Source organism: Tachypleus tridentatus, chromosome 12 (genome assembly GCF_004210375.1).
Source record: "Tachypleus tridentatus isolate NWPU-2018 chromosome 12, ASM421037v1, whole genome shotgun sequence".
Lineage (NCBI taxonomy): Eukaryota > Metazoa > Arthropoda > Merostomata > Xiphosura > Limulidae > Tachypleus > Tachypleus tridentatus.
The window spans coordinates 127288598-127309345 of NC_134836.1; the positions used below are offsets into that span (position 1 = coordinate 127288598).

General features: G+C 34.1%; 1 protein-coding gene across 2 annotated transcripts in view; it reads left to right on the top strand.

Annotated features, from left to right (window-relative positions):
• The first annotated feature begins 706 nt into the window (after nt 1-706).
• LOC143234650 (degenerin-like protein unc-105) overlaps nt 707-20748 on the top strand; it is a 49469-nt gene continuing 29427 nt past the window's right edge. For both annotated transcript variants that reach the window (XM_076472162.1, XM_076472161.1), the window contains exons 1-6: nt 707-1369; nt 1720-1797; nt 5002-5085; nt 11119-11154; nt 18560-18616; nt 19805-19927. In XM_076472162.1, the coding sequence (XP_076328277.1) occupies nt 1016-1369; nt 1720-1797; nt 5002-5085; nt 11119-11154; nt 18560-18616; nt 19805-19927 (732 nt within the window). In that variant the 5' untranslated portion in view covers nt 707-1015. The remainder of the gene's footprint in view (nt 1370-1719; nt 1798-5001; nt 5086-11118; nt 11155-18559; nt 18617-19804; nt 19928-20748) is intronic.

Consider the following 20748-nt stretch of genomic DNA (forward strand, 5'->3'; position numbering starts at 1 on the left):
TTTGTAGAAAAAAATTAAAAAGGATTTTTGCTCAGTTATAAAATTGCAGAACATTCGAGAAGCATAGAGCACGAGAATCACAGTGCACGCGCTAATGAGCCAGTAAGATTTGACATACCGTTCACTCTCTCGAGAAATAAAATAGGGTGCGGTGAGGAGTGTACGGTACTGCTTCTTTATCACGTGCAGATCGTGCGCGCATACTTACATGTAAGCACGTGCCTAATGAGAAACTGTGTTGATTGCACTTGAGTTGGTACGAGACTGTGCTCGTGACCTTTATATCACATTTCGACTGCAAATCCACTTTCACACAGGCACGTAAATACGTATTTAGATACATTCCTGTAGATTTGATTCGCTTTCTATCACTGCGGTGAAATACATAGCAGTCTACGGTCAGTATTGTTTATTTACGTTTTGAAACCCAAAGACTTCATTTAAATTTAATAATATCTGATAAACATTGTTATACAGGCTGGTTTTTGTTTATATGTACCTATATATAGATGTTAGGACTAGTTGCATAGTTGTCTTCATAACTGTAACACGATTGGTAAACTGTGGTTTGGCTAACTGGCCAACCAAAGCTGAGTTTACAATAACGAATGATTTCATTGGGTAATAAGTGAATGACGTCCATAGTTTAGCTCGTCACGATTGGCGTTCAATAACCATTCAAAATAGGTTCGGCTACAAACTTTTTCTTTAATTTCCAGGACTCCCAACAAAGTCTTCGCTATCATCAATTACTGTTTTTCTATATAAACTTCCATTAGCATCGGTTTACTTCATTTTAAAGAAGATAGACGCGATCTAAATACAGAGCCAGTGTACCACTAGTACTGTTACATAAACGTAGATCTAAATACAGAGCCAATTTACAACCAGTACTGTTACATAAACTTAGATCTAAATACAGAGCCAGTTTACAACCAGTACTGTTACATAAACTTTCAAACAAGCACGTGACTACGCTTACTGATACGCAAGTCTTTGTCCAAAACGCTAACCCATGCCATCTTTATCGGTGTTATTAGCAGAGTCGGGAGTGCCTGGCTTGGCTAACATTGCCAGCACCAGAAGGACACGACGAATACTGTGGACATTGGCTTTTGTTGTTCTTTCTGGGTTCATGTGTCACGACCTTTACAAACTGTTCAATGACTACATCTCCTACCCAGTGACGGTGACCGTGAAGGTTGCTGACTCTCGCGTGTTACCCTTTCCAGCAGTCACAGTGTGTAACCTGAACCCTGTTCAGAAAGATAGCTTTTGCTCGAATCCCGATATAAAGAAACCGCCTGTGTTAGAAAAACTGTTGTGTGTAAACGTCGAAAAGCTACTGGCCAATAAACAGTGTACACTGGTAAGTCAAACACTGTTGTTGTTTTTTTGTATGGACTGTTTCATTCTTAATTAAACCAGTTACACTGACGCCTAACTGGTCTTTGTCAAACAGCAAGGACAACTCGAACTATTAGCCTAGAAGTAGAATCGCTTTATTGTTATGTGATCTTTGTTAACCTATTTGAACTTTAAGCGTAATTATATTCCTTTTGATTAGACGACATTTAATTACCATGAATGAATTATTGGGTCGTTAATTTGGATTGTTATACGTGGTTAGAAATGGCAAATTACTGAACAACTGTCTTAAAACTAGTTTCCAGTCCATAATCCTAATTAATATATATATTTTTTATTCTGAACCAACAGCCAGATTTCGGGTTACCGAGCTGCTCTTCTGACTTCCTCTCCTTTTTATCAGGGAAGAAGCGTAAGAAACGGCAGTTGGTAAGCACATATTGTTCTCTTTACTTTGTCATAAATCAGAGTGTTCAAAACTGTTGTCTTCGGGAACCTAACGCGTTCATCGTTTTACGATTACGACTCTTCTTGTCGTTCTTTCTGCCGTAAAAAAAAAGAGGAAGAATTGTGAAATCAGTAAGTGTTTTCACACAATCCACACGTAACCATGACACCAACGGACAAAGCAGGCTTCTTTCAAAAAAATGGCAACATATTATAAGTATCGCTACAAAATCCAAATCCACTTATGTCAGATATGTTAACCCTCACATTCAAGGATGAGGACACTACAGAGCTTGACTAGGAAGTAAACAAACAACGAAAACATTGTGACTGATAATTACACGATATATCATATAGGCTTATTAAGGTTCATAAACAGAAGCAACTGTTACACCCTGTATGTATGAGGAACGACATATCATATAGCCTTCTTAAGGTTCATAAACAGAATCATCTGTTGTACCCTGTACGTATCAGAATTAGGACAGTCAGAAAGCAGTTAAGTTTCTAGCACCTATCCTGAAGTCGTTCATATTTAATGAATGTACTGTGTTAAACTCGTTCTCGTTTTTAAGTAATTAAAAACATATATCCTTCTGGAACCAAGTATAGCTAACATTCATAGAATTTCTATTAGAACCGAGTATAGCTAACATTCATGGGACCTCCATTAGAACATGTCTAGCTAACATTTTTCATGATATAAAACAACTGTGGTTGTAGAGTGAACTGGAAGCTAACATTGTAGCAACGTTCTCTCATCACATTTCAAACAAAAGACAAGGTTCAACATTAAAATTATATCTATAAGTATAAAGGAGTGAAAATTCTAACTTTTCCAGTGAGGTTAAAACGCTCGGTTTTTTAATGTCAATTTTTCGTTCATAGGACAGCTTACTCAGTTTAACGGTTTCATTCCTGCAGGCCCGGCATGGCCAGGTGGGTTAAAGCGTGCGACTCCTAATCTGAGGGTCGCAAGTTCGAATCCCCGTCACACCAAACATACCTTTTCAGTCGTGGGGGCGTTAAAATGTGATGCTCAATCCAACTATTCGTTGGTACAATAGTTGCCCAAGAGTTGGCGGTGGGTGGTGATGACTAGCTGCCTTCCCTCTAGTCTTACACTGCAAAATTAGGGACAGCTAGCGCAGATAGCCTTCGAGTAGATTTGTGCGAAATTAAAAAACAAACAAACATTTCTGCAATATTAACTTCTCTGTTGACTCGAACTTTTAAAATATGTTCAACTTATTTTATTTTACACTTTGAGATATCCTGAGAAAATGACTAAAAACTAACCGAAATATTTCTGAACAAAATATTTACTATTCCCGTAAAAAAAATGTTCACAGTTGAGAAATCTGAGTTTCACTGACCAATGACATCAATTTATAAATAAGAAAGTTTTGCTCACAGATCAAACGAAACATAATTTCCTCTACATAAAAAAATATTGAAACATAATTATGTTTACCTATCTTTCTTTAACCACGTTAAAAACTCTTTTCTGAAGTTTCACACAAATTATTTAACTTGTATAATTTACTGTTACAATGTAAGTTCTTTAAACAGCGTATTTCTATAGTTTTAACCAAGTTCTTTAATGTGTATGATTTACTGTTACACTCCAAATTCCTTAAAAAAACGTATTTTCTAAAGTTCCACGGATTTATAATAACATTTTATAGCCTTTTGCTAAAGTATCTATACTTCCTTACTTACCAACAAATGTGTTTTGAAAGTTTCAGCCTAGATTTCTTAACCGTCATGATATGCGATCGTATTGTAATGTTTACCTTTGCTGTCTCTAAAGCTTATGATTTATTTCAACCAGTTAAATGTTAGGATTTTCAGTTGATTCCTGACCTTTATACTATATGTTTCTAACCCCATCTGTTTATTCAGTTATTAATTGAATCAGAGTATTAGATTGTTCAAGAGCTCTTTAAATTTAAGTCGTTTTTAACTGTGTTAAGGGCTATCGCCAAAATCAAGTAATTATGCAGGTGAGAAAGGTTCGAGGTTAACCGCTTTGCAGTCAACAATTCAAGTCATTCATGTGTGAAAAGTTAGAAGTCAGTGAGATCGTTGTAAACAGAGCAATTTTTTAAAAAACTTCCAAAAGACAAAGACCTAAAGCTAGGTCATTTCACAGTTGTTTTTTAACGCTGTTCTTGTCGTTCATGTGAATGTTACGTCGGGTAGAGTGGGCCTACGATAGCAAATTGTTCATGTGAATGTTACGTCGGGTAGAGTAGGCCTACGATAGCAAATTGTTCATGTGCCATGTTTCGTGCTGAACTTAGTGTTAACTTTATCGTATTCAAACAAAACGTATAAATACAAGAACGTTTTATACGCCCAAAGGAAGCCATAACTACTATAAACTGATCTCGAGCAAAAATATTGTTGTTTTCAAACTGTAACACCAGATTAAGGTAATGGTAACGTCATTGTATATTTTACCGTGTTTGTGTAATGTATACGGCGGGTGCTTTAGTAATGCTGCGTAAGAGCAAATCTAACACCCAGAACTCTCAGAACTATTTCTAAAAGCAGAATGAATTGTGGCACGTTAAACGTTGGCTTCGTACACTGTCCATTACATTCAACTTTCACGAGTTTTGACATTGGATTCACCTTTTCTAACTTCTTATAACTTTATCTGTCAAACAATATATTCTTATCGTGATTGGCTTTCGAGATGTGGGCGTTAGAATATGTTAAGTAACTTTATAATAATAGTGTGTTCCTTTCTGAAAAAAATGTTTTGACTCTTTTATAAGTATAAAGAATTGTCCAAATAATGCTAGATGTTTAGCAATGTTGTAGGTTCAGTGGCATTTTTCTTGAGGGATATTGGAAAGAGAAAATTATGTGTTAGCAAAGTTTTTTGTGGAATTGTTTGCTAATAAAATTGGCTGTCATCTTCAAATAGGTGAAATAGTTGTTTTAACTGTCGATTGGATATTTTCAATAAACTCAACTCAAATCAAAGTGATTTGGGCTGCTTGTCAGTTATGTGTTCACCAGTGTCGTAGTTTCAATTTATTGAAATGATTTTCGAAGTTTTGATGTTTCTATCAGTTATCAATAAAAAGAGATTACAATTTTCTTTCAGAACTGAACTCTATAGCTCGAAACGTAGGACCTGTTGAAATTAATTTTTTTCTTTTATTGATTTAGAGTGGCGATTTGTTGGTAGGGGCTATGAATATTGCAAAGAACTTTTTACCAAATCTGAACAGCGGATTGACCGATGCTTTGAAGGTAAGATGAAATATTTACGTATCAAAGGTGAAATAGATTATATTTGTTTGTTAAGCACAAACCTATACAAAGAACTACTTTTTCTCCGATCACCACCTAGCGTTGGAAGTTCGTAGACTTACCGATATGCCACTAGGGGTGCGTGAAATAGAGTATTATGTTACACTTTTCAAAGTTCTAACGCAATCTTTTTTATCACAACTTCCTAACTTAGATCAAGATAGGTTAAAACTTATCCAGGTGGAGCTGGATGACATAGACCATGATTTAGTATGGAAATAACTTGCTATAAAGGGACTTTCTAATAACTTCTACCCGTGAGAATATTGGACATTCAAAGATTCGTGAACGGTATGAGATCGTGATGGTAACTTGAGAATAAATATGAATTTGTTTACAATACAAATTGTGGATTTGCTCCTCACTGGAACTTGTGGGCAGATGATAATAAAGGATAAACTTACACGCCTAAATGAAAGTTTTTTTAGTTTAACTTCTGCGACTTTTCGAGTAGCTGCCTTTCATCAGGCATGGTCGTATTACAGCAGAAGTGTGTGAAGTTGTTTAATATTGAAAACTGTTCTCTTTGTTTATTGTTGAAAGTTGTGGCTTTTTTGGCACTGAAAACTGTTCTCTTTGTTTATTGTTGAAAGTTGTGGCTTTTTTGGCACTGAAAACTGTTGTCTTTGTTTATTGTTGAAAGTTGTGGCTTTTTTTGGCACTGAAAACTGTTCTCTTTGTTTATTGTTGAAAGTTGTGGCTTTTTTGGCACTGAAAACTGTTGTCTTTGTTTATTGTTGAAAGTTGTGGCTTTTTTGGCACTGAAAACTGTTGTCTTTGTTTATCTTTGAAAGTTGTGGCTTTTTTGGCACTGAAAACTGTTCTCTTTGTTTATTGTTGAAAGTTGTGGCTTTTTTGGCACTGAAAACTGTTCTCTTTGTTTATTGTTGAAAGTTGTGGCTTTTTTGGCACTGAAAACTGTTATCTTTGTTTATTGTTGAAAGTTGTGGCTTTTTTGGCACTGAAAACTGTTCTCTTTGTTTATTGTTGAAAGTTGTGGCTTTTTTGGCACTGAAAACTGTTGTCTTTGTTTATTGTTGAAAGTTGTGGCTTTTTTTTTGGCACTGAAAACTGTTGTCTTTGTTTATTGTTGAAAGTTGTGGTTTTTTGGCACTGAAAACTGTTCTCTTTGTTTATTGTTGAAAGTTGTGGCTTTTTTGGCACTGAAAACTGTTCTCTTTGTTTATTGTTGAAAGTTGTGGCTTTTTTGGCACTGAAAACTGTTCTCTTTGTTTATTGTTGAAAGTTGTGGCTTTTTTTGGCACTGAAAACTGTTGTCTTTGTTTATTGTTGAAAGTTGTGGCTTTTTTGGCACTGAAAACTGTTCTCTTTGTTTATTGTTGAAAGTTGTGGCTTTTTTGGCACTGAAAACTGTTCTCTTTGTTTATTGTTGAAAGTTGTGGCTTTTTTGGCACTGAAAACTGTTCTCTTTGTTTATTGTTGAAAGTTGTGGCTTTTTTGGCACTGAAAACTGTTGTCTTTGTTTATTGTTGAAAGTTGTGGCTTTTTTTTGGCACTGAAAACTGTTGTCTTTGTTTATTGTTGAAAGTTGTGGCTTTTTTGGCACTGAAAACTGTTCTCTTTGTTTATTGTTGAAAGTTGTGGCTTTTTTGGCACTGAAAACTGTTCTCTTTGTTTATTGTTGAAAGTTGTGGCTTTTTTGGCACTGAAAACTGTTGTCTTTGTTTATTGTTGAAAGTTGTGGCTTTTTTGGCACTGAAAACTGTTCTCTTTGTTTATTGTTGAAAGTTGTGGCTTTTTTGGCACTGAAAACTGTTGTCTTTGTTTATCTTTGAAAGTTGTGGCTTTTTTGGCACTGAAAACTGTTGTCTTTGTTTATCTTTGAAAGTTGTGGCTTTTTTGGCACTGAAAACTGTTCTCTTTGTTTATTGTTGAAAGTTGTGGCTTTTTTGGCACTGAAAACTGTTGTCTTTGTTTATTGTTGAAAGTTGTGGCTTTTTTGGCACTGAAAACTGTTGTCTTTGTTTATCTTTGAAAGTTGTGGCTTTTTTGGCACTGAAAACTGTTGTCTTTGTTTATTGTTGAAAGTTGTGGCTTTTTTGGCACTGAAAACTGTTCTCTTTGTTTATTGTTGAAAGTTGTGGCTTTTTTGGCACTGAAAACTGTTCTCTTTGTTTATCTTTGAAAGTTGTGGCTTTTTTTGGCACTGAAAACTGTTCTCTTTGTTTATTGTTGAAAGTTGTGGCTTTTTTTGGCACTGAAAACTGTTGTCTTTGTTTATTGTTGAAAGTTGTGGCTTTTTTGGCACTGAAAACTGTTGTCTTTGTTTATTGTTGAAAGTTGTGGCTTTTTTGGCACTGAAAACTGTTCTCTTTGTTTATTGTTGAAAGTTGTGGCTTTTTTTGGCACTGAAAACTGTTGTCTTTGTTTATCTTTGAAAGTTGTGGCTTTTTTGGCACTGAAAACTGTTGTCTTTGTTTATTGTTGAAAGTTGTGGCTTTTTTGGCACTGAAAACTGTTCTCTTTGTTTATTGTTGAAAGTTGTGGCTTTTTTGGCACTGAAAACTGTTCTCTTTGTTTATCTTTGAAAGTTGTGGCTTTTTTGGCACTGAAAACTGTTCTCTTTGTTTATTGTTGAAAGTTGTGGCTTTTTTGGCACTGAAAACTGTTGTCTTTGTTTATCTTTGAAAGTTGTGGCTTTTTTGGCACTGAAAACTGTTCTCTTTGTTTATTGTTGAAAGTTGTGGCTTTTTTTGGCACTGAAAACTGTTGTCTTTGTTTATCTTTGAAAGTTGTGGTTTTTTTGGCACTGAAAACTGTTGTCTTTGTTTATCTTTGAAAGTTGTGGCTTTTTTGGCACTGAAAACTGTTCTCTTTGTTTATTGTTGAAAGTTGTGGTTTTTTTTGGCACTGAAAACTGTTGTCTTTGTTTATTGTTGAAAGTTGTGGCTTTTTTTGGCACTGAAAACTGTTGTCTTTGTTTATCTTTGAAAGTTGTGGCTTTTTTTGCACTGAAAACTGTTCTCTTTGTTTATTGTTGAAAGTTGTGGAAAACTTTTTTTGGCACTGAAAACTGTTCTCTTTGTTTATTGTTGAAAGTTGTGGCTTTTTTGGCACTGAAAACTGTTGTCTTTGTTTATCTTTGAAAGTTGTGGCTTTTTTGGCACTGAAAACTGTTCTCTTTGTATTGTTGAAAGTTGTTTTTTGGCACTGAAAACTGTTGTTTATTGTTGAAAGTTGTTTTTTTTGGCACTGAAAACTGTTGTCTTTGTTTATTGTTGAAAGTTGTGGCTTTTTTTGGCACTGAAAACTGTTGTCTTTGTTTATCTTTGAAAGTTGTGGTTTTTTTGGCACTGAAAACTGTTGTCTTTGTTTATCTTTGAAAGTTGTGGCACTGAAAACTGTTGTCTTTGTTTATTGTTGAAAGTTGTGGCTTTTTTGGCACTGAAAACTGTTGTCTTTGTTTATCTTTGAAAGTTGTGGCTTTTTTGGCACTGAAAACTGTTGTCTTTGTTTATCTTTGAAAGTTGTGGCTTTTTTGGCACTGAAAACTGTTGTCTTTGTTTATTGTTGAAAGTTGTGGCTTTTTTTTTGGCACTGAAAACTGTTCTCTTTGTTTATTGTTGAAAGTTGTGGCTTTTTTGGCACTGAAAACTGTTGTCTTTGTTTATCTTTGAAAGTTGTGGTTTTTTTTGGCACTGAAAACTGTTCTCTTTGTTTATTGTTGAAAGTTGTGGCTTTTTTGGCACTGAAAACTGTTCTCTTTGTTTATCTTTGAAAGTTGTGGCTTTTTTGGCACTGAAAACTGTTGTCTTTGTTTATTGTTGAAAGTTGTGGCTTTTTTGGCACTGAAAACTGTTGTCTTTGTTTATCTTTGAAAGTTGTGGCTTTTTTGGCACTGAAAACTGTTCTCTTTGTTTATTGTTGAAAGTTGTGGCTTTTTTGGCACTGAAAACTGTTCTCTTTGTTTATCGTTGAAAGTTGTGGCTTCACTGAAAACTGTTGTCTTAATAAATTAATGGCTGGCATGCTGGCCCGGCCCTTAACCACAACAACGTTTATGTAATACATGTGGTGGTTAAATCTCAGTGATTGATTATAATAACCATACAGTTGGCTTGCTTGCTGTTGATTTCGCTCTAGTCTATCAGTGCATGGATCGAACTCCGTAATTTAGTGACATTGAACTGCACCTACTGTGAATAATTTGTTTCTTTGAAGTTAAGTACAAAGCTACACTATGGGCTACCTGTACTCTGCCCATCAAAAGTATCGAAACCCGCTTTGTAGCGTTGTAAGTCCGCAGACATATCGCTGTGCCATTGGGGGGAGGCACTATGAATATCTGTGTGACATATGATATTCGTATTATATCTTGTGATATATGATATTTATATAATATCTGAATGATATATGATATTTGTATGATATATGTACGATACATGATATTTGTATGATGTATGTACGATACACGATATTTGTATGATATATGTACGAGACATAATATCTGTATGATATATGTACGATACATGATATCTGTATGATATATGTACGAGACATGATATTTGTATGATATATGTACGATACATGATATTTGTATGATATATGTACGATACATGATATTTGTATGATATATGTACGAGACACGATATTTGTATGATATATGTACGATACATGATATCTGTATGATATATGTACGATACATGATATTTGTATGATATATGTACGAGACATGATATCTGTATGATATATGTACGATACATGATATTTGTATGATATATGTACGAGACACGATATTTGTATGATATATGTACGAGACACGATATTTGTATGATATATGTACGATACAGGATATTTGTATGATATATGTACGATACATGATATTTGTATGATATATGTACGAGACATGATATTTGTATGATATATGTACGATACATGATATTTGTATGATATATGTACGATACATGATATCTGTATGATATATGATATTTGTATGATATATGTACGATACATGATATCTGTATGATATATGTACGATACATGATATTTGTATGATATATGTACGAGACATGATATTTGTATGATATATGATATTTGTATGATATATGTACGATACATGATATTTGTATGATATATGTACGATACATGATATCTGTATGATATATATTTGTATGATATATGTACGATACATGATATCTGTATGATATATATTTGTATGATATATGTACGATACATGATATTTGTATGATATATGTACGATACATGATATTTGTATGATATATGTACGAGACACGATATTTGTATGATATATGTACGATACATGATATCTGTATGATATATGTACGAGACACGATATTTGTATGATATATGTACGATACATGATATCTGTATGATATATGTACGAGACATGATATTTGTATGATATATGTACGATACATGATATCTGTATGATATATGTACGAGACATGATATTTGTATGATATATATACGATACATGATATCTGTATGATATATGTACGATACATGATATTTGTATGATATATATACGATACATGATATCTGTATGATATATGTACGATACACGATATTTGTATGATATATGTACGATACACGATATTTGTATGATATATGTACGAGACATGATATTTGTATGATATATGTACGATAATGATATTTGTATGATATATGTACGATACATGATATTTGTATGATATATGTACGATAATGATATTTGTATGATATATGTACGATACATGATATTTGTATGATATATGTACGATAATGATATTTGTATGATATATGTACGATAATGATATTTGTATGATATATGTACGATACATGATATTTGTATGATATATGTACGATAATGATATTTGTATGATATATGTACGATACATGATATATCTGTAAGATATAATATGTTGGTTTCTCTGAAGTCTTATTATTTTTGTTATTTCTTTTTACGATCACTAATTACTAATTTTAACGATCACATGTAATTTCTTTTCACAGAATTTTGGAGGAAATAACGTAATCCCTGATCTGTTGGTAAGTAACGTGTTTGTAATCCCTGATCTGTTGGTAAGAAACGTGTTTGTAATCCCTGATCTGTTGGTAACTAATGTGTTTGTAATCCCTGATCTGTTGGTAAGTAACGTGTTTGTAATCCCTGATCTGTTGGTAAGAAACGTGGTTGTAATCCCTGATCTGTTGGTAAGTAACGTGTTTGTAATCCCTGATCTGTTGGTAAGTAACGTGTCTGTAATTCCTGATCTGTTGGTAAGAAACGTGTTTGTAATCCCTGATCTGTTGGTAAGTAACGTGTTTGTAATCCCTGATCTGTTGGTAAGAAACGTGTTTGTAATCCCTGATCTGTTGGTAAGTAACGTGTTTGTAATCCCTGATCTGTTGGTAAGTAACGTGTTTGTAATCCCTGATCTGTTGGTAAGAAACGTGTTTGTAATCCCTGATCTGTTGGTAAGAAACGTGTTTGTAATCCCTGAACTGTTGGTAAGTAACGTGTTTATAATCCCTGATCTGTTGGTAAGTAACGTGTTTGTAATCCCTGATCTGTTGGTAACTAATGTGTTTGTAATCCTTGATCTATTGGAGACATTCCCTTCTTTATATTTCAATGTTTTTAAAAGTCCCGAAGTGTTCTGTCAGGTAACGTATCAGAAGGTCAAAGGTTTGAGCTGCTGTTGAACACGCTCTAGACGTCCTCTAAATGAGAGTCAATTCTATTATCTGGTGTAAATCCTCAGTGACGACAAGTGCTACCGATAGAACATCTTTCTTGTGATCAGCATGGTTTAAAACCAGGTATGATAATGTTAGAATCTTGGGCATGTGACCTGGTCACTTAGACCACGTCTCATGCAAAGTGTTGGTCAGGTTTGGAGTAACAAATAACGTTGTATCGTTTATGAATCTCTAGAAATGTTTACCGACCACAATAAATAGTCCTTACTTCAACAGAAACAACTATCATGGAATAATATCTCACTAAATTAACTAAACCAGCAAGAAAAATAATTTAGGCTTATCTAATAATCAGTATTTAGAATTAAAAACCCATAATGAGGAGCTGATAGTTTAAATATAGACCATAGCATAGTAGCTGATTTGGTTAGTCTGATCTCTTTGGAAAGCTAGAATAACGGATAGTCTTATAATATATGTATATATAAAAGCTGTTTTTACATATATTTCTTAAGCACGAGTAATAATAAATGAGTCACATAGATAAATATAAAAAGAGTCCGTTTGTAGCTCAGCGCAAAGCTACACGATAGGCCATCTGTGCTCTCTGACCACCACGGGTATCGAATACCGGTTTCTAGCATGTAAGTCCGCAGACATACTACTGTTCCACCGGAGGGGACCTTAAACGTGTGAGCAAGCTATTTAAATAAATAAACTTACATTTTGTTTTCAATAGTTGGAGCTTTCGCAACATTAAATTAGCTCTTTACCAAGTAACGAACCATTTTTTAAATATTATTTTATATTTTAATACAACTTATTGTCCAAATGATATATTACATGTTACATCATCATAAGAGATATGAGAAAGCGCTACCTAGTGAATAAAAAGTTAATCCATAAATATATATATCGTATGGTATGTTTTTGTGGACTTCTCTTTTCACAGTGGGCCCGGCATGGCCAAGCGTGTTAAGGCGTGCAACTCGTAATCTGAGGGTCGCGGGCTCGCATCCCGGTTGCGCCAAACATGCTCTTCTTTTCAATTGTGGTGGCGTTGTAATGTGAGGGTCAGTCCCACTATTCATTGGTAAAAGAGTAGCCCAAGAGTTGGCGGTGGGTGGTGATGACTAGCTGCCTTCCCTCTAGTCTTACACTGCTAAATTAGGGACGGCTAGCACAGATAGCCCTCGAGTAGCCTTGTGCGAAATTTAAAAAAAACAAACAAACTTTTTACAGTTTTTTTTGCACTGTGAAAAAAAGGAAAAAAATTCGAACACCACAGTTATCAAATATTCTATAAAATTGTAAACGGTTTTGGTTTATTACAACATGCTATCCGATATCAGGATCATTTTCCCTTCTTTTTCTTTGAATAAGTAAACATAATATACATTTCTTTAATAAATTTAGAAACGTTTGCTGATTATACTCGAATGTTCCACGATAAATCATAAAAATAAGCAAGTCATGCAATTCGCCATTTAAACGTGTAATTGTAGTTAGGGCTAGTTTTCTGTTCTTCATGGGCGTTGGTCGTAAATAAGGTTTCCACCTGAGCGAACAGAAGACTGATCCGTTCTTTTATGGCCTTCAAATATCACACACATCAATCGATTAGGCTTAATGAAGGATATATGTAACAGCACAGAAAAGGCGTGATTTCCTTCCGATAACTACGTGAATGTTTTTCTTTTATATAAAAACTATTTATTGATTTGCCAAACAAATTAATCATATTAAATCTGAAGAATTAATAATATTTCAAGTAAAACAAAAACTTGGAGATCAAAAATTAATTGTGCTTACAAAACTGGAACATGAAAATCGGGAAATATCAATATTTTTTTTGTTATTTCTTGCATAGCTACACGAGGGCCATCTGCGCTAGCTGTTCCTAATTTAGCAGTGTAATACTAGAGGGTTTGTTTGTTTGTTTTCGAATTTCGCACAAAGCTACTCGAGGGCTATCTGTGCTAGCCGTCCCTAATTTAGCAGTGTAAGACCAGAGGGAAGGCAGCTAGTCATCACCACCCACCGCCAACTCTTGGGCTACTCTTTTACCAACGAACAGTGGGATTGACCGTCACGTTATAACGATCCCACTGCTGAAAGAGCGAGCATGTTTGGCGTAACAGGGATTCGAACCCGCCCCCTCAGATTATGAGTTGAGCGTCCTAACCATTTGGTCATGTTGGACCTAACTGCTAATGTCTTTGTATAGTTTTTAGATAACATAATTGTTTTGTCCCTCGCTAGTACAGCGGTAAGTCTACGGATTTACAACTCTGAAATCACGAGTTCAATTCTCCTCGGTAGGCTCAGCAGATAGCCCCGATGTGGCTTTGCCATAAGAAAACATACGCTCACACGTCATTGTTTTTACCAAAGTATTTTCGAAGTTTTATTATGTTTATTAACAGAAAATTCAAACAGTACGGATTTGTGTCCTACTTACAAGAATGTAATGGTTGATTTATTGGTCTATTCGAATATGTAAGTGACGAAAACAGTGGTCAATATGAACCTGCGCTGTAATAATAAGATGGACAACTTATTGTTTTATGGGTTACCAAGCTGTAATACCTCTCCACGTGTACCAAACTCCGCCATGTTGCGTATTAGAGGGGTAATATTGATTAAATGTCTTTTATGGGTCACTAATCTATATACCCTATTACGGATGTAAGAAGTCAGACACTCATCTCAAATATAAGGGGGCCCGGCATGGCCAGGTTGTTAAGGTGCTTGACTCGTCGCGAGTTCGAATCCTACTCACACCAAACAGCAGATAGTCCTCATGTACCTCTGCGTGAAATTCAAAAAACAAACAAGCAAAAATATAAGTTTTATCGCTGAGACTAAACCACTGATCTGTTATGGTGTAGCATGTAACTATAAGTATCTCTACGTATAAACTATAAGGACTTACAAGTGTCGACAAGGCCTATTGTTCAATACCAGGTCTCATGAAATCCGTTGGAACACCAGAGACGTAATGTTGATCCAGGTTTATTTATAGAATCTCCTATGGACAACGACTGTTATGATGTGAACTAGACTAATTAATTAATTGTAATTATTGTGAACTTTATTGTTTAAGTCCTTTAACAAATCAGGTTTATCAGGTAACGATTAATAACACATTATAATTATATATATATATTGACCTTAACCCTTATATAAACACCAGGGTGTTAAACCAACTGGCAGGAGTCGCATGACTTTGGCAGAGGCGGAAAAAAACAAAACAAAATAACACCTCAAGGTGCGTATGTATACATGAAAATCCACTGCGTAGAGGAATTAAAAGAGTTCGGCGTTACGTGCAACACGCCGTTATGTCTATGGGCGTTGTCTACTTTAGCGTTTCCGTGCGAGTGAAGACAAGACGAAACTACCGTTTCATGGCCACTGGGCGTAATAAAACATAGTCTTGGTTTTCGTGATGTAACAGCTAAAGATGGCGTGGCTTTCTCCACACAATCATTTAGTTAGTTGTTGATTAAAGTTTCAGTCCACAAGACAGTTAACTGAAAAAGTAGAACTGTGAGCAGACTATAGGTACTCAATTCATAAAACTATTTTTACCAACAGATAATCGTATATTAAATAATAATTGACAGAAGACAGCAACCTTAGAAAAGAAATAAATAAAAAATTGTATAAACCAGATCAGAAAATTCAACTAATCTCCGCACTTTTTATACTGTTCACCACTATAGCGGAGTAATTTTGTATTATACTTTTTATACTGTTCACTACTGTTGCGGAGTAATTTTTGTATTATACTTTTTATACTGTTCACTACTGTTGTAGAGTAATTTTGTATTATACTTTTTATACTGTTCACTACTGTTGCGGAGTAATTTTGTATTATTTACGATTACGGTACTGACAAAAAATGGATGAAATAGTTCTTTTTGTACGCAATTTTTCCCTTTTATTTTTCTTTCTTTTCTTTTTAAGAGTGAACAAAGACACACTGTCCGCCGCTGAGGAATCGAGACCTAGATATTAACGTAAACTTACCACTAACCCTCCAGGGGACAATACGTTTGTTTGTTTTTGAATTCCGCGCAAAGCTACACGAGGGCTATCTGCGCTACCCATCCCTAATTTAGCAGTGTAAGACTAGAGGGAAAGCAGTTAATCATCACTACCCACCGCCAACTGATGGGCTACTCTTTTTACCAAAGAATAGTGGGATTGATCGTAACATTATAATGCCCCCACAGCTGAAAGGGCGAACATGTTTGGCGTGACAGAGATTCGAACCCGCGACCCTCAGATTACGAGTCGAATACCTTAACCACCTGGCCATGCCAGGCCAGGGACAATACGTAAAATAATTAATGGGTTTTTAATTACAATACGTAAAATAATTTACTCTTGTTTTTTTGTAATTATCCATCACAACCAGAACCTTACAAACGATTTGTTGCTCAAATAATTTAGAAAAAAAATGTCTAAAAGTCCAACAGATAATTCTAGGGTAAACCGAAGAACACAAAATAGGTTCGTTGTTGTTTTAAATCTATTTCATGCTTTTAAGGGGTGTACTTGTTTCTTTTAGCTTAAAGCTACACATAGAAACATCTACTCCATGCCTTCCGAAGGGAATCGAACTTCGGATTTTAGAGTTGTAAGTTCTTAAACTTACACCTGGCTTACCGAGGAACTGTTTTAAAGGAATTCAACCCTTTACAGATAGGCTATGGGCCAGTGATGACGTCATTTTTCATCTGTAATTTTCAGTTTTTGTTTGAAGATGAGTTGTAACATATTAAAACTTTGATGAAGAATCATAAACAATAAGTAACAACTAGGCCTAGTTATATTGTTATAAGGTCCGTAAACAATAAGTAACAACTAGGCCTAGTTATATTGTTATAAGGTCCGTAACCAATAAGTAACAACTAGGCCTAGTTATATTGTTACAAGGTCCGTAAACAATAAGTAACAACTAGGCCTAGTTATATTGTTTTTATATTAGTTAAAGTGTTTCCTTTTATAACAATATCTATCTAATAACTGAGTCACAAGTTCTGGTAATGTCTGTAAATATCATAACAATAAGTTGGAATTTCTTGTCCTTTATTATTACATGAAAACTAAAACAACGGTGTCAGTTAATTTCACTGAGGTAACAAAGTTTTAAACGTAGTATCCGCTTTTTTTAGGTATTATTAAGGTATTATTAGGTACTATTATTAATAACCAGTAGTAATTTTAAAATAAATCGTAATTCTATGCAAACAATGTTATAATTACCCTTTAACGTTAGCTCCCTTATAGATATTTGATATTCCTCAAAAAGCCAAGTACAGAATGAAAACATGAATTACCAGTGAATAACAGATAAACAATAAATATTACAGTTGGAACTTTATTGTATTTAGAACTTGGTTAAAAGTATAATCTTCCTGTATCTATTGAGACATTGTATTAAAAAACAACAATCATAGAATTGAAGAAACTTTTTATAAAAAAGTGAAGCAAGTGGTCACATGTAAACAAGATAGTAAGGATGGCGTCTGTACAATGATGTAGACACCATCCCTACCATCTTGTTTACATTGTTTTTGAACGATTGGTATTTGCTATCCTTACCTTTACCACACTTTTGAAAAGCCTTTTTTTTTTATTTACGTGTACTAACTGTAGTAGATAACAACCAAAATTTAATCAATTGAATAACGTGGCTCATTGAACTTACCGAGTTAACTAAAGTAAAATTTTAATTATAACAATGCATTGATTCATCAGTTAGGTTCCTTAGCTGTTATCTGTATTATCGGCCGTAATCCCAGTAATATATCTCAAAACTTGTCCCAGCAAAGGAGCATTATGCTAGTCCTCAATATATATACTAAGATAAAAGTGCAAAATGATTGTTTTAATAAAAATGCACAATAAATAAATTGTCTATCTATCTATCGATATATATATATATCGTTTATGTCATCCCAAAATCAGGTTTCTAATTTTTTAAGTCCAGCATTTTCTTCCTAATATTGTTTTGAAAGAATTGTTCTGTGTGATTTAATAACATTTTATTGTTGTCGCTATACGAACAACATTATGCAACCTACCGACCTTTGATCTATTTTGTTGCTACCAATAAGTTATAATTTAAATTAAGCCTCGTGGTACGTAAAAAAATAATGTTTAATAATAATCTAATTACTTTCTTATTATACTTACGTAAATATGTTACACATATTGGACGCGTATAGCAGTGCACTGTTAAACAGAGCGCCACCTAGGAATAAAAAGGTTTCGAGACTTCGTGATATAAAAAAAATTCGATGTCACACTGACTTTAAGAAAAAGAAACAGACAGTAAGCCAGTAAGGCATTTGACAGGAACATGTACTCATTTGAGGGATAGGTGTTTTATTTAAATTATTATTTTAGGATTAACATAAAAGATTCAGGGTTTATGAAATACACTTACTTAATAGTTTAATGTCTTAACAATTAGATCCAGTCTTCAATCTTATTTGTAAGGTAGAATAGATTATATGGACGCAATTGTCTGTTTAACTTTTTTTTTCAGAATGGACTCAGTGACAGTGCCTTTGATGGATCCAGCTGTCTTTTTTATCTTTTTTTTCCAAAATGTACTCCGAAAGGGTGCCTTCGATGGATTGATTTATATGTTTAACTTTTTTTTCAGAATGTACTCGGGAAGGGTGCCTTCGTTGGACTGATTTATATGTTTAACTTTTTTTTTTTTTTTCAGAATGGACTCAGTGGCGGTGCTTTCGATGGCCTCAGTGTTGTCATATCTAAAGCCCTGGTAAGTTTTACTTTGTAGCATTTGTTTGTTTTATAGAACAAAGCCACACGGTCTACCGTGGAGAATCGAACCTCATATTTTGGCATTGTAAGTACGTACTATTACCACTGTTCCATAGGGTGGAGGTGGAGTTATACTGGAAAAGGAAAATAATAAAAATAGTAAAACGTTTTGCTAGATTCTTTTACAGACAAATTAAATAGCTGAAAATTAAAGGATCAAATATAAGTTTTTATTTGTTTGTAGTTAAGCTTAAAGCTATACAATGGGCTATCTGTGTTCTGCCCACGACGAGTATCGAAACTCGGTTTTTAACAGTTTTTAACTCCGCAGACATACCACTGTGCGTGAATATTCGAAACAACGAAATCGTATCTCTTCTTGATGACGAGAAACCAACTTGAAATAAAAATGTATCTCAGAATGGCTGGTATGGGTATTAACACTTTTATTGATAAGAAGAAAACAACGTTTCGACCTTCCTAGGTCGCCATTTTTAGGTTAAGAATTTCTTAACCTGAAGATGACTTAGGAAGGTCGAAAAAGTGTTAACCCATACCAGCCAAACCGTATCTCTTATTTATAAATTAAAAGTTAGACCACTCAAGTTCTGGATATTTAAAAACGACACAAATTGAGGTAAATATTGTTTTTTATTTAGTATTTTCAGGAAAGAGGTGTCAGACACAGTGCTACAAGAAGTAATATATATATACCAGCTTTCTTTACATATCTCGATAAACTTTAATACATTACTGAAATCAAACTGTGTTGTTTTTAAACAGAATATCTGTATTTTTCTCGAGAACTTCGCAGTCGCAGGTATTGAAGTGTAAAGTTTCGCTTGAAGTGCCAAAACTTCATTGAATTATAATTTTTAATGAAGGCCTAATTTTTCTCGTTCTTACTGAAGTGCTAATCTACTTAAGGAACTACTTCACTGAGCTCACTATAAGGATCGAACTTCAAATTTAAACGTTATAAGCCATTGCGTTTACTATTGAACCACTGTGAGAGAGGAGATATTTGGCGGTAGAGTTTTGAAAGTTGGTAGATGTGGACCCGTCTCTACTTCGAAACGGCTCAAAAAGCAAAGATATTGAAATAATATATATATTTTTTAAAAGCACAAAAGAAGGGGGTACATGTATTTCTGTTTGTGAGCTGATGAATATGTGTTTATTTCAGGGGTTAGAGAACTTGGGTTTGGGTGGCCTTGCAGACGTAAAAACTCTATTCTCTTCCAATAACATCACAAATATAGTCAAGGCAGTCGCTCCACTGTTCCAACAAACACTTCAAGAAACCACAGTAAGTACATAGAATAGTTACTTATGTGTGACTGTCATAACTTGTTGTCTAGAGTCGTTTTAGTTTATTTGAAATATGTCACTTTTCCAATAGAGTATATTTCAAATTCACAATAAGATTTTTCTGAACGTATTTATACCCAGAGATGTGTTTTCTAACAATACCATAATTATTTTCGATGAAAATAGTAGTTATTTAAGACTTTTTTTTAAATTATATTTAATCTTTTCTTGGTAATTATGTATAAGACTGGACATATTCCAAAACGTATATTTCTTTCTGTAAAAACCGATTTTTTTCCCCTTAAATACCCTATTGCTCCTAATTTACGCCCACCCCCGAGGCGATGGAAACTGTAAACGGGAGAGGGCGCTAATTTTTCACGTGATTTGTTGATTTCAATGACGTATGCATCTTTGTTTTTCTTTATTTATATTCAAATCAAACTTAACGTTAATAAAAGTATGCTGCATCACTAATGGTGTTATACAATGTAAGCTTCATAAAATTATCAAGGGAAGGAAGATAATTGGAGAGGGATTTTTAATTAGGAGCAATAAAACTTTTTAATATAAATAAGTAAATAAAGCAAAATAATTAAACGAGATAAACGTAATAACTAAAACTGTCTGAAAACTTAACGCGAACATGTCCAGTATATTTGCGTAAGCTGCAAAACATAGTTACGTGTCATGGCCACACCAATATTTTTTACCCAGCTTTAATGATGATTCATTGCAACTGAGCAAAAAATTATATTATTGAGTAAATCTTTAAAATTTCTTTAAATAATAAGTTATTCTCCATTTTTTAGTACAGTT